Here is an 11,829-nt window from a genome sequence, read left to right as displayed (position 1 = left end):
TAAATATGGCATCTGGGGTGGCGGGTAGCTGACACTTTAGAGGGACATTTTTTTTTCTTTCGGGAAGGAGGAGAAGAGGAGGGGGAACCCAAAAAAAAAAAGAAGAGGAAGAAAAAAAAAGTTTCACACCAATTGAAGTGCGTTAAAAGTGGTGACAGGGACGAGAGCTGGTTTAGATGTTTGTGGTGAGCCACCCCGGAAGCACATGGCCACTTCCAGGAATGGTAGCTAGAAAGTGCACATATTTGGATGAAGGGTTCCCAGCATAAGGACCGGGGACCATCGGGAGTCCCCAGGGGAGGGTTTCCAGGGGGTCCCCGGGCCAAAATAGCAGCAGTGGGAAAAACAGTGAAAGTATCACTTCCTTAGAAAAGTAAAAGACTTAAAAAGCATTAAAAAGTGAAAGCACTCTGAGAAGATAATGTCTTGACACATCGTTTCACGTTGTCCTGATCTTTAAAGAAACACAACGCTACACCCACTTTTCTTTTTCCAGTTGCCAGAGGTTTTAGTTGTGGCAGGTGCAACGCCTCCTCCAGCCCACGAACCCCAATGAACGTCATATGTTTAAAAAAAGGCCCGCTGGTGTCGACCCATCATTAACGGGGTGTGAACATTTCTGAAGAGATTTCTCGGGGACAGTTTTAGTATCACCTTTGAAAAAATAGAAAGTCCCTAAAAAAAAAAGTTGTAGGCTTGGTTAACATTAGCCTCTTCACAACCCCAGCACACATGGAGTGACATCATCATCCCATTGAAGTGCTGTTTCTGACCACCTGAATTTAGGTCCAATGTTCACTCTCCTTTTAGATATTTCACTTTTAGTTTTAACCAGCTGGTCGCTAACTCTGTCTGTGTTCAGATAGCGCCCAGTGGGTTCATTTTAGTTTCTTTTTTTTTTAGGGGAAACATGGCTGAGAGCGGTGAGACTGATCCAAACAGTAGATTGTCTTAAAGATCCCCTCCAGACATGTTTTAATACATGTAGGTACTTTCATTTTCAGCAAATGTGCACTGGAGCTTTTTTTTTTTAAGTTTCCACGTAGCTCTTGGGTAAATTGCGTGTACCGGAGACCACGATTGGCTTCCAAAAAAAACCTGCTCATATACGTCTGAGTCGTAAATTCAGATTCAAGTTGAACAAAGGGAGACTTTCCATTCTACAGGTCAAACATGCAAGTGAATGGGGCAGTTTGACCCAAAATTCAAAATACATATTTGTCCTCTCACTTGTAGTGCTAGTTATCAATGGAAATTGTTTTGCCGTTAGCTGCCTAGTTTTGGAGTTATCGGCGTGTAGACATGTCTGCCTTCTCTCCAATATAATGGAATATATATAGCCTCCAAAAATACATTTGAGAAACTCAACAACAACGTCTCTTTCATCGAGACATGACACTGCTACTCAAGATAATCCAGTTATAGATAATTCTCGGTGGGTCCAACACTTTGAGGACTATAACCACTGTGAAAGGGAGCACTCAGATTCAATGTTATGAGACTTTTGCTTGACCTTGATATCATGGGAAGGCGTATAAATAGCACATGGATATTTTAGGGGCATTCCGTATGTCCTGATAACGCATTTTTGGGCTTTTCACGTGCCATTTTACGCCACGTTGTGACCACGGAGTGACCACGGAGAGGTCGAAAATTCGGGTTCAGGCAACAAAACCAACAGTAGGAAGACAACACTTTTAATGCTACGTCACTCGCTCTGAGCGTAGCATAATCACGTATGCGTTCACATTTTGCAGTACAGTGCTAGTGAGACTTAAAAGAAAAATACTCAATTGTAAGTAGCTGACCTGTGATGTTAAAACTGGGGCGTGAAGGGCAACAACTGAGGACTGGAGCTCGAGTAAAAGGTTGCGGCTCTAAAGACTTGTTGGAGGAGACTCGTCTTCATCGGTAGGCAACAAGTCTACATGTGATCACAACATCCAGCTGTTGGCCATTTTAACTCGTCCCATAAGCGTTTTTCCTTGAAAATCCGCTGTTTGTTTTAACTGTCGAGTATTTTTCATTAGACCTACGCCATCTATTTTTATTCGCTCCATCCACACAACAGCATTTGTATTGTCTCAAGTGCTGCGTTCAACACAGCGGAGCACAGAGTCAAACGTACAGTACGTGGGCTCGGACGCTCGTGGAGTGGAGCGAAGCCCACGCGCCTCTTCCAGCGCTCGGCCTCTTTTCTTATCAAGAGCGACGTACTCAGAACATGTTGAAGAACACAAAGCCAGCTGGGTCGTCACGTGTAATGAGTGTATACATGTGCACCTTGACATGTTGCTTACTCTCTCTGTGAGTTGGTTCTTTTTAATGATAGGGTCTCAAACAGCATTTAGATGGAACCTCTGCCTCCGCGCATTCGCTTTCTTTCCCCTCCGAAATATGTCAGAAATACAAATCATAACGCCCCAAATCCTCAGCTGAAGGCCTTGGTTTTTGATGGTATGAAAATGTGAATGCAGAAACACTGTGGAGGTAAAATGTTGGCTGTAAAATTCAAATGTCTTTGCTGACGCAGAACATATCTCCTGGATCAGCCATTGTAAGCCTGCCATTGTGTATCTGAGAGTGACTGACTAAGTCTGTGGCACATGTGCAGTGCATGCTTGTCTCAGCGTGTGTACATAGTAAATCAATGTGTGCTGTATGAGTGTGTGCGTGCGCGTGTGTGTGAGCACATTTCGCACATCAGCAGCTTATATACGTGTATAGAGGTGATATATGTATATTAATGTGTCTCTGCAACTAAACTTATATGTGTCGGCCTATATATATATGTGTGTGTGTGTGTGTGTGTGTGTCTTCCCCCCCTCGCTATCTGTTTGTGTTTGTGCGTTTGCTCACGGTACATATGTGTACGTGTTTGCGGCTGCCACAATGGCATCATCACCCGCCCCTGACGCTTTGATTGTTTTCTCCGCCGCAGCAGAAATGCACCAATTAATATGCAGAGAGTGAGTGAGACGGTGACACACACGCGCGCACAACACACACACACACAAACACACACAAAAAACAAAAAAACAGCCGTGAGGGAGAGAGGCGGGGTGGGAGGTGTGATGGAGAGAAGGAGTGAGGGGGGCAGAAGAGATGGCACAGAGGGAAAGAATAGGGGAGATGAAATGAAAGATGAGGAAAGTGTGTGCGTGTGTGTGTGTGTGTGTGTGTGTGTGTGAGTGAGAGAGAGAGAGAGAGAGAGAGATGAGGGTGGAGGGGCATAGATGGGGTGGGGGGTGGAATCTGATAGATACTTGAGCAAAAACAAGAGAGGGAGAGGAAGAAAAGAGTGAGGGCTGAGGTGGGGTGAGGAGAAGGAGGCGGAGGAGGAGGGGGATCAATATGTACATATTCAGTGAGATACGGTGGGAAATCAATTGAAAGGAGGGGAGGGGGAATTGATTCGGGGGGAGGAGGAGGAGTGGAGGGGGGGTCTCAAGGAAAGAGGGAGGGAGGGAGGAGTGCAGAGGTGGAGTGATATGTGGCTACGGCTGCTGTCCTTTTTGTCGCAGTGTCAGGGTATTGATACTGTAATACACCCCCCCCCCCCACACACACACACACACACACCATCAACCCCCCCATCACAATGCTGCCGTGACAACGGCTGTCGCGGCGACGCCTACTGGCACAATGCAGCCACAATACAGAGGGCACTGAAGCATCACACACACTCAGAGAGAGAGAGAGAGAGAGAGAGAGAGAGAGAGAGAATGAATTAAAAAAAGGAGGAGAGATATGAGGAGGGAGAGGTGGAGATTAGGAAGGAGGGAGGAAGATGGATGGATAGAAAGGGAGATGGAAAGAGATGGAGAGGAAAGAGGGAGGGGAAGGGTTGGGGACATGGATTGATGGAGAGACAGGAGCGAGGGAAGGAGGGAAGGAGGGAAGGAGGGAGGTGGAGGAGAGATGTGGCGGGATAATATTACATGTGTAAAATACCGGAGGGTGTGTGCCCATAGAAACATGTTTAATGGCTTTTTTTATTGCAGGGAAGGTTGTGTGAGGTGTTGTTTTTTGACGGAGTGATGCATGCACTGTGTGTGTGTGTGTGTGTGTGTGTGTGTGTGTGTGTGTGTGTGTGCACAAACAACAAAGTGTTTAATGTGTCTCGTGGCTCCATTTTGGACGACAAATGTGTAGCTGCTCACACATACCTGTGTCTAGACATGTGTGAGCTCCTTGACGTTGGAGTTTTAGGACGCATCCTGACAAATAGTGATTTAGTTTTATGGATATTATCGAGAACGTTTCCAGCGTCTCGGCCGCTGCCCTGGGAGAAAGCCGTGCATCTCAGACATGTCAGCCCGCGTTTTCAGCTTTGTGACAATGCATTAATCTGCTTATCCAATTGGGTTTCAAACGCTTTACGTAACTTAAGGAGCAGGGGAATGTCCTCGATCCGTAAAGGAACAGGAATGACATGTTTTTCTTTGGACATTATAAACTGCTATTCTATCAGCTTGGCACCGCATCCTTTTGGGTTATCCTCCATCTACTTCGTCATACTGTCCGACCTCATGTCCTGCTGCCGATCAACATTTATTCCGGTTAAACAAAGTGGGGGGAAAATAAAAAAATGGATGAATCTGGAACAGAAACACACACACACACACACACACACACACACACGGTGCCGTGATCCTGATATCAGTGTTCATGTTCCAGTTTCTGAGTCTGTTTCTGAATGCTTTAAATCATTTGTCAACTTGTATTCAAAGCAGGGGGAAAAACACACACACACACACACACACACATATATACAGACACACACTGCCTGCTCTGACCTCCCTTTGCCAAAATGTCTGTGCCGGCATATTACTGTATCTCCCTCCAACATGCACTCTCATTTACAAAAGAAACGCTTGGCTGGCTGCCTATAAGTCAGTTTATCCGCGTGAGATGACCAACGTCCCTCTTTTTCTTTCTCTTCCCCCCCCTCTCTCTTTCTCTCTCTCTCACTATCTCATACAGTGTGTGTGTGTGTGTATGATCTATAGTTCCCTGCCTCCCCCCCCCCCTCCCTGCATCACCCCCTCCCTCACCCTAACCCTTCTTAATATGATGTAAAAAGCTAATCGCATGCAAATGTCTGTTGTCCCGGTAACCGGGCCTGAAAAATCCCTTTGATGTTTCCCCCGACTCATTCTCTTCACGTTCTCTTTGTTCGCCACAGTCTCGCTGCTTTGTCAACATCCCCCCTTTTACCCCGCTCGCTCTCTCTCCTTCATCCATTCTGCAGCTCTCTCGGCCCTCTCTTAGTTCTCTCTCTCCATTAGAAGAAGAAGAGGAAAAAAAAAAGTTCCAACTCTACTTTGTGTCTCCCTCTTTCTATAAGCCCCCTCGCTATTCTTCCTCTCTTTTCCCCCCTCGTGCTCCTGCTCTCCCCTTGACTGTGCCTCTCTGTCTGTCTGCCCCTCTCGCCCTCGCTCATTTCCCATCATTCCCACCTACTGTCTCCTGTCCTTCTCCTATGTCGCTCCCTTTCTCTCTCTCCCTCAGTTCTGCCCCTTCCTGTCCTCCCCCCTCCCTCTACTTTACCCACCCTTTATCTCTCATTCCTCCCTCTATATCCCTCACATGCACAGATGGACACACACTCTCTCTCTCTCTCTCTCTCTCTCTCTCTCTCTCTCTCAAACGGCCCTCCCTCCTTTAGAGAATTTGATCCCTGCAACTATTTGATATGGCGCTGCACATGCAGTTATCTAATCATCATTTGTGTTTTGTTTTTTTTGGTGTGTGAGGTCTGGTGGAAGCCGACAGCACAGCTGGCTTTTCGCAAAGAAGAGACCCCCACTCATTACGGCGAGTTTAAAGCTGCGAGGTTACAGGCCTCATTCTGAAGTTATTTCCTCCTGAAATCCCCTCGGAGAGATTTGGCACTTGCATCCAGTTTTAATTCAACACAGAAAAGTAAAAACAGTACAATTATCAAGTAAGCATAACATGCATCTCCAACATTCCAACATTCCTCTCCAAAGAAAAATGTAAACATCAGGCAGAGTGTGTCGTAGAGAGCGAGAGAAAAAGTTTATATACATTAATACTGTCTCGCCCCGGCATACAAAAGGGTTCTGCATATGACAATCCATACTGCGGTACGAATGAACGATGGTGTTCATTACGTCGCAGCGTACCGAACAGCTAAAGGCTACGAGGTGCGCGGGGCCTTCTCCCAGCCAACAAATTACATATTGATCCACAAACGGCTCAATAGCCATTTGCAATCTTTTTCGAATTTGAATGCAGATATGAAAACGTTCTAAATCTGATCACGGCAAACAATCTGATGCTGGAGTCGTCTGCCGTGGCGAGCTCGACTTGGTGGTTGTACCTTAAGCGCCATTTTGTTTTCTATCCAATCTGACTGGCTTTCATGCTTTCCTTTATACAATATGAGTTACATCATCATGTGATATCGACATATTCAGCAAGTGTGCCATCTCTACTAACGGACCCTCGGCTCGAGCAGGAAAAGTTTAAGTTGGTGTTTGGCAAGTGGAAGTTATTTTTAAGATATCTTAAAGAAAACAGTTTTGGGAAATGCTCTTATTCGCTTTCTTTGGAAGAGAGGAAAGCTTGATACCACTGCAGGCTATACCCCCAGCAGATGCTATGCTTAGCTTAGCTTAGCACACAAAGACTGGGGAGGACAGTTAGCATAGCTCTAACTAACCAAAATCTGCCTTTCAGCACCTCTTAAACCCGTCAAAAAACATGTTGTACCTAAATGTGAACATGAGGTGTAGTTTTTGTTTTAGCGGGCACATAAACTGGATGTTTTATGACAACCTCACAGTGACGATAAGACTCCAGGAAGTTACTGCCAAGAAATGGTCTCCTCCAACCACAAGCTGTCATTATTTCTACGGATAAAACAGCAGGACTTCATGTGTTAATTAGTCCTAATGAATTGGATCTCTGGAGGCACTAGCAGGTAGTTTTTGTCACTTTTGGACAGAGGCAGGCTAGCTGGATCCGATCGTTATGCTAAGCTAAGCTAACTTCTCGTCGAACTCCTGACATTATTTCCCAAAATGTCAAACTTTTCCTTTAAAATCAAAGATAAAACATCGCAATACTGTGACATCACTTTGACTTCATCAAACTGTGATCTTGAAACTCAAAAATTCCCAGCCAGAGGGGGGGGGGGGGGGGGGAGGAACATTTTGGGGCACGGAAACTTTCTTCTTCTTTCTCTGAGCAAGAAGGAGAGCTCTTTAAAAGATAATGGAGTTCATGGCTTCTGGCCGCAAGCACCCAAAAAAATCCAGTAAAACCAGAATAAGGCACATCCAACACCTCTCTCCATTTCATGGAGATCGGGAAAGTGTAACAGTTCGTCTTTGTACACAAATCAACATTGCACAGACACCCATGTTATACCTTTGGCACTGAGAATATGGACCTTATATGAAAAGTATACTATTAAATACCTGATCGGTATATTTAAGCTCATGTTGCCGACATAAGTTATACTTTAAAGAAGACTAAATACCCTTTTGCCCTTAAGTCTTTGCCACTGTTAATACCACACCATTAGCTTGAACAAACAGGCGGTTATGACACTGTGTGATCAGATGTAACCTTCCTGCTGTTGATTTAGCCGCTGTACCAGGCTCTAAAGCGGCCACAGTGAGTGTGTGTGAGCATGCGGCTGTGAATAGAGCTCCACTGTCTTACAACAATACAAATGACTGCATGTTGAGGGACACTGTGTGTGTGTATGTGTGTGTGCTCACACCACCCCTGCCTCATTTACATAGATGCAATCACACCTAGGCAATGCCACGCATTTTTACACAGGCAAAGGGAGACACAAAAAAAAAATGGAAAAGAAAAGCCCACAGTACTCTATTCGGCGTTGTGAAAATGACAAAGTACATAATACATTCCAAATCTGCAATCCTACGGTGGATTTACGCCCCTGCATATTACTTCCTGTTCATTATCAGATGATGGAGCATGTGATGCGTACAGTCAGCCAGCGGGGCAGTCAGTGGTTCAGACCAAGTGGTTTGGCCTAGTGGGGAGCCGCGGGGCAGACAATGGCCACACTGTGTGGCTGAAGTGCCTTTGGTGTCAATGACTCTGCCAGCAACTGAGACTGTCAGATCCAAAATGGCGGAGTGCGGAGAGCCCCGCTGGTGCTTGTCATGGTTTGAACAGGGCAGTTTTGATCCTTTTTTTTGGTGGGGGGTGAGTGGGGGCAGCTTTTTGCCTGTGGGGTTCATATCAGAGCCTTTCAAAGCAGCTGCTTTCGGCTAACCTGCTGGCATTTTATTTGTTTTAAGGAGGTGGAAGGTGGGGAACAGGAAGGAGGGCGAGAATGTGTGAGAGGTTCAAAGAGTCCGAGTGTCTCTCTTTTGTCTTCCTGCTCCTTGAAGTCCAGTTTGGCTTGCCCAGTGGTGGAATAGAGATGTCTTCAACAACCCCAAAACAAAAACAAAAAAGTCCAGGGTCCAGTTTCTGCAAAGTTACAGAAAGAGATAAAATATTAGATTTGGACTTTTTCTTGTTGCATGGATCTTAAGCGTTTCAGTCGGAAAAAAAAGAATCAGTAAAAAGGTGTAAAAATCTGAAAGTGAAAGCGATGCAGGGAAGCGCTGACTTTCAGCAGCGACATAAAGGGAGGAACAGCAGAAAGAGAGAGAGAGAGAAAACATGAAGGAAAGGTGTAATAAAACGAGTAACTTACTCTCATTGAGATGACAGTTATACGGCTGTGGAGGGAGACTGACTCTGAGGAGGAATAAAGAAAAACAGAAACAGTCACATCTTTTTTTTCCTTCTTTGGGGGATGAGGGGGGGATTCTGAGCTAAAGTGTGCGGCAATCCTCCCTCTGTTGTTGAATATGTGCGTATCGCTGTCTGTGTGTTTTGCCCTATCTGTTTGGGCTGCGTGTGTCCGTCTGTCTGTCAATCTGTTCCCAGAGCAGTCTGTTTGCCAATCTGTCATATTCTGTTTGCTAGATAAGGAGATTGAGAGAATGTGTGTGCGAGAGAGTTTGTGTGTGTGTGTGTGTACCGTGGAGAAGGAAGGCAGGGATTGTTTGATTCCTAACACTCACTGTCTTCACTTTATTTTTTTCTTTCTTCCCCGTTTGAAGGACACCTTTCTTTCTTCTTCTTTTTTACATAAATCCCCTCACAATGACTCCAATAATCTCACATCAGCAGGAACGTCAGGTAACGTTGAAATGGCTGCAGCTCCGCACAGCAGCCGGGGGGAACATTTAAGTCTGCTATTTTGCACGAGTGACAAACATCTTTTCTTCTGTATACATGATTGAAAAGCGATGAAAAAAAAAAACGGCGGAAATCCAAACGGGCTTTTTGAATTTGCTCCTGTAGTGGAGCGGTGGAACTAAATAAGAGGGAGAGACGGGTTAGGGTTTCAAAACCGGCGATGATGGCGTCTGTGGTCGCCATTTTTAACCTCTAACCCACAGGGACGCACCCTGCTAAGTGCTTTTTTGGGGGGGGGGGGGGGGGTTAGTCATAAAAACGACCTTCACATAACTCACTTTTTCACATGTTGCAGCTTATAAACGGACACGCAGACACACGTGTTGCTCTCCAAACAGAAGCATGAAGTTATCCCAGCAGTCTTCCCGGCCTCCCGACCCCAAAAACCATGATCACCATTCCACCACACCGGCCGACAGCGGAGTGACGCTGAACGTGACGGATCTTCTTCGTGCTTCGCTCCTCTCACTTACGGCCTTTTAGATTTCTCGGGAAAAGAACATGCGTCCTCACACCCGTCGGCTCTGATTCTACACCCTTCTCCTCCCTTTAAAGGGAACTTATCGCTCCCCAACTTGGCATGTTGTTTCCTGCAGAGTGCCAAAAAATATCAACGCTGTCCATATTCTGCATTCGCATAATAACCCATTCTCTGCGAGTTGGCTGACTGAACTGATACCAGTGACAACCAGTGCATGGTTTGAAAGAATGCCGGACTCATTTGCAGTCTCAAGGCTCGTCTTCGGCCATCTTCTACATCGCATAGCGACTGGGCCGTCTGGGAAAAGTCCTATCAGAAACTTTTTAGGTAACGCAGATTCCTGAGTTGCGTGGAGAGGGAGTGTGGGGGGGGGAGGGGAAATTCCTTCCATTTCAAATCTATATCTGGCGTCGAGTCATTTCTGCAAATAAGAAAATGTCGTCATCCGCTGTTGGAGTGACTGGATTGTGCGTCGCTGCGTGACCCCACCTGGGAGTAACTTGTTGATCCGGAGCTTCTCCTGGGGTCCCTCCCAGACGCCGGGGAGCCTCCCTCCTTCTGGCTGCCGACAGAGGAGGAGTCTGAGCAGCTACTGTGGACTGAGGCAGAGAGAGAGAGTGTGTGTGTGTGTGAGAGAGAGAGGGAGAAAGAGAGGTGGTTAAAGGTTAATAGATAGCGTCACAATACAGCATCTATAGCAGGTGGTAGACACTTAGAATAATAGGGTTGGGTGTTTTTTCTTCTTCTGCATCAGGTAGTGGATCAAATGTCAAATAATGATAGCATCCTGCATTCAGGCATGATTTGCATGCACAGATCCTTTGCCTAGAATTAGCATTGTCTGTGTGCACTTTTGTAATGCAGAGACGTCCCTTTGTCTTGACGCTTTCTCGAGATGGAAAATAAATAAATAAATAGAGGGGGAGACAAAGAGAGAGGAGTCAGAGAGAGAGAGAAAAGGCATTTTTTTTCCCCCCTCATCCTGTTCAATGCATTTCTAACACAGCGTTCAGTCCCAGAGGACAATTCATGCATTGAAATCCTGAGCCGCTGCACTCAACGAGCCACCTGGTGGGCAGAATGCGCATTGCACCCAGAGATCACTTTGGCCTTTGGAGACCAGACGCTGTGGAGCTGGAATCTGAGGAATTACAGCGACGTTTGCTGTTTTTTTTTTTTTGTTTTGTTCCGATGTCAATTATGATTATATGATTGAATGACTACAATTGCATTATGATTATAATTGCATTATGATTATAATGGCGTCGGTATGTGACGCGTGTTCTTTCTTTAATATAAAAAGGTCATACTTTCTTTGCTGGGCAGGAAACCTGTTGCTGGGGAGTGTTTTTTTTCCTGGACCTTAATAGAATTGCCAGATTTCTTTTAATTCATATCACTGACACATATTTACACTGATGTTTTAGATTGCTGGGAGGATTTCTGTGATAATTATTGCTGTATTTGGTCAGATATGTACAGCTATAGGGATGAATCTATGAATTTAGGGTCAAAATCCATCCTACAATAATACTAAAGTATCACGGTTTTGTTTATATGAACAATGAATTGAACGTTATAGTGAATACTAAGTACGTGTACTTTACTTAATGCATGTATTTCCATGGCTGATGGTCTTTTACAGGCGTCAGGATTAAGTTGAGACTGTTTTATAACCAATTAAAAGTTCCTCAAAGTAAAGGAGCTCAATACTTCTACAGTATCGCTGCTAATATAAGTAAAATAATAATAATAATAAATAGAACAACTGCAATGTAATTCTATAATAGTGGTTTAAAGGGTGAACCGTGTGTCAGAACTAGGATGTTTTAGTGTTTTTGGTTATTGATACAATGGGAAACACGACGAGGCGGGACTGAAGCATGTGTTGGGACTTGATCACAGCGGAAGTAAAAGGTGCTACATATTCTCCACGGGCACGTCGGAGCTCTTCAAAATGTCTCGGTGCGAGTCAAATATCACAAATTCATAGAATAGCCCGGGGGCCGCCAGATTGCCCCCCCAAAAAAAAGGAAAGAAAGAAGGAAGGAATCATACCGCCTCTATTCCTTGTCACAGACTGT

The 11,829-nt window shown here is 45.3% G+C and overlaps 1 protein-coding gene across 1 annotated transcript in view; it reads right to left on the bottom strand.

Annotated features, from left to right (window-relative positions):
• Positions 1–10,186: 10,186 nt before the first annotated feature.
• The window catches only part of arhgef40 (Rho guanine nucleotide exchange factor (GEF) 40), a gene marked incomplete at both ends in the record, with an annotated part of 27,740 nt that continues 26,097 nt past the window's right edge, over positions 10,187–11,829 (bottom strand). Inside the window, one exon of the mRNA XM_079215817.1 lies at positions 10,187–10,344. Coding sequence (XP_079071943.1) covers positions 10,187–10,344 — 158 coding nt within the window. The remainder of the gene's footprint in view (positions 10,345–11,829) is intronic.

This window comes from Taurulus bubalis (assembly GCF_910589615.1).
Source record: "Taurulus bubalis genome assembly, chromosome: 3".
NCBI lineage: Eukaryota > Metazoa > Chordata > Actinopteri > Perciformes > Cottidae > Taurulus > Taurulus bubalis.
Note: the sequence above shows the minus strand (reverse complement) of the source record. Positions and strands in the feature narration are given on the sequence as shown.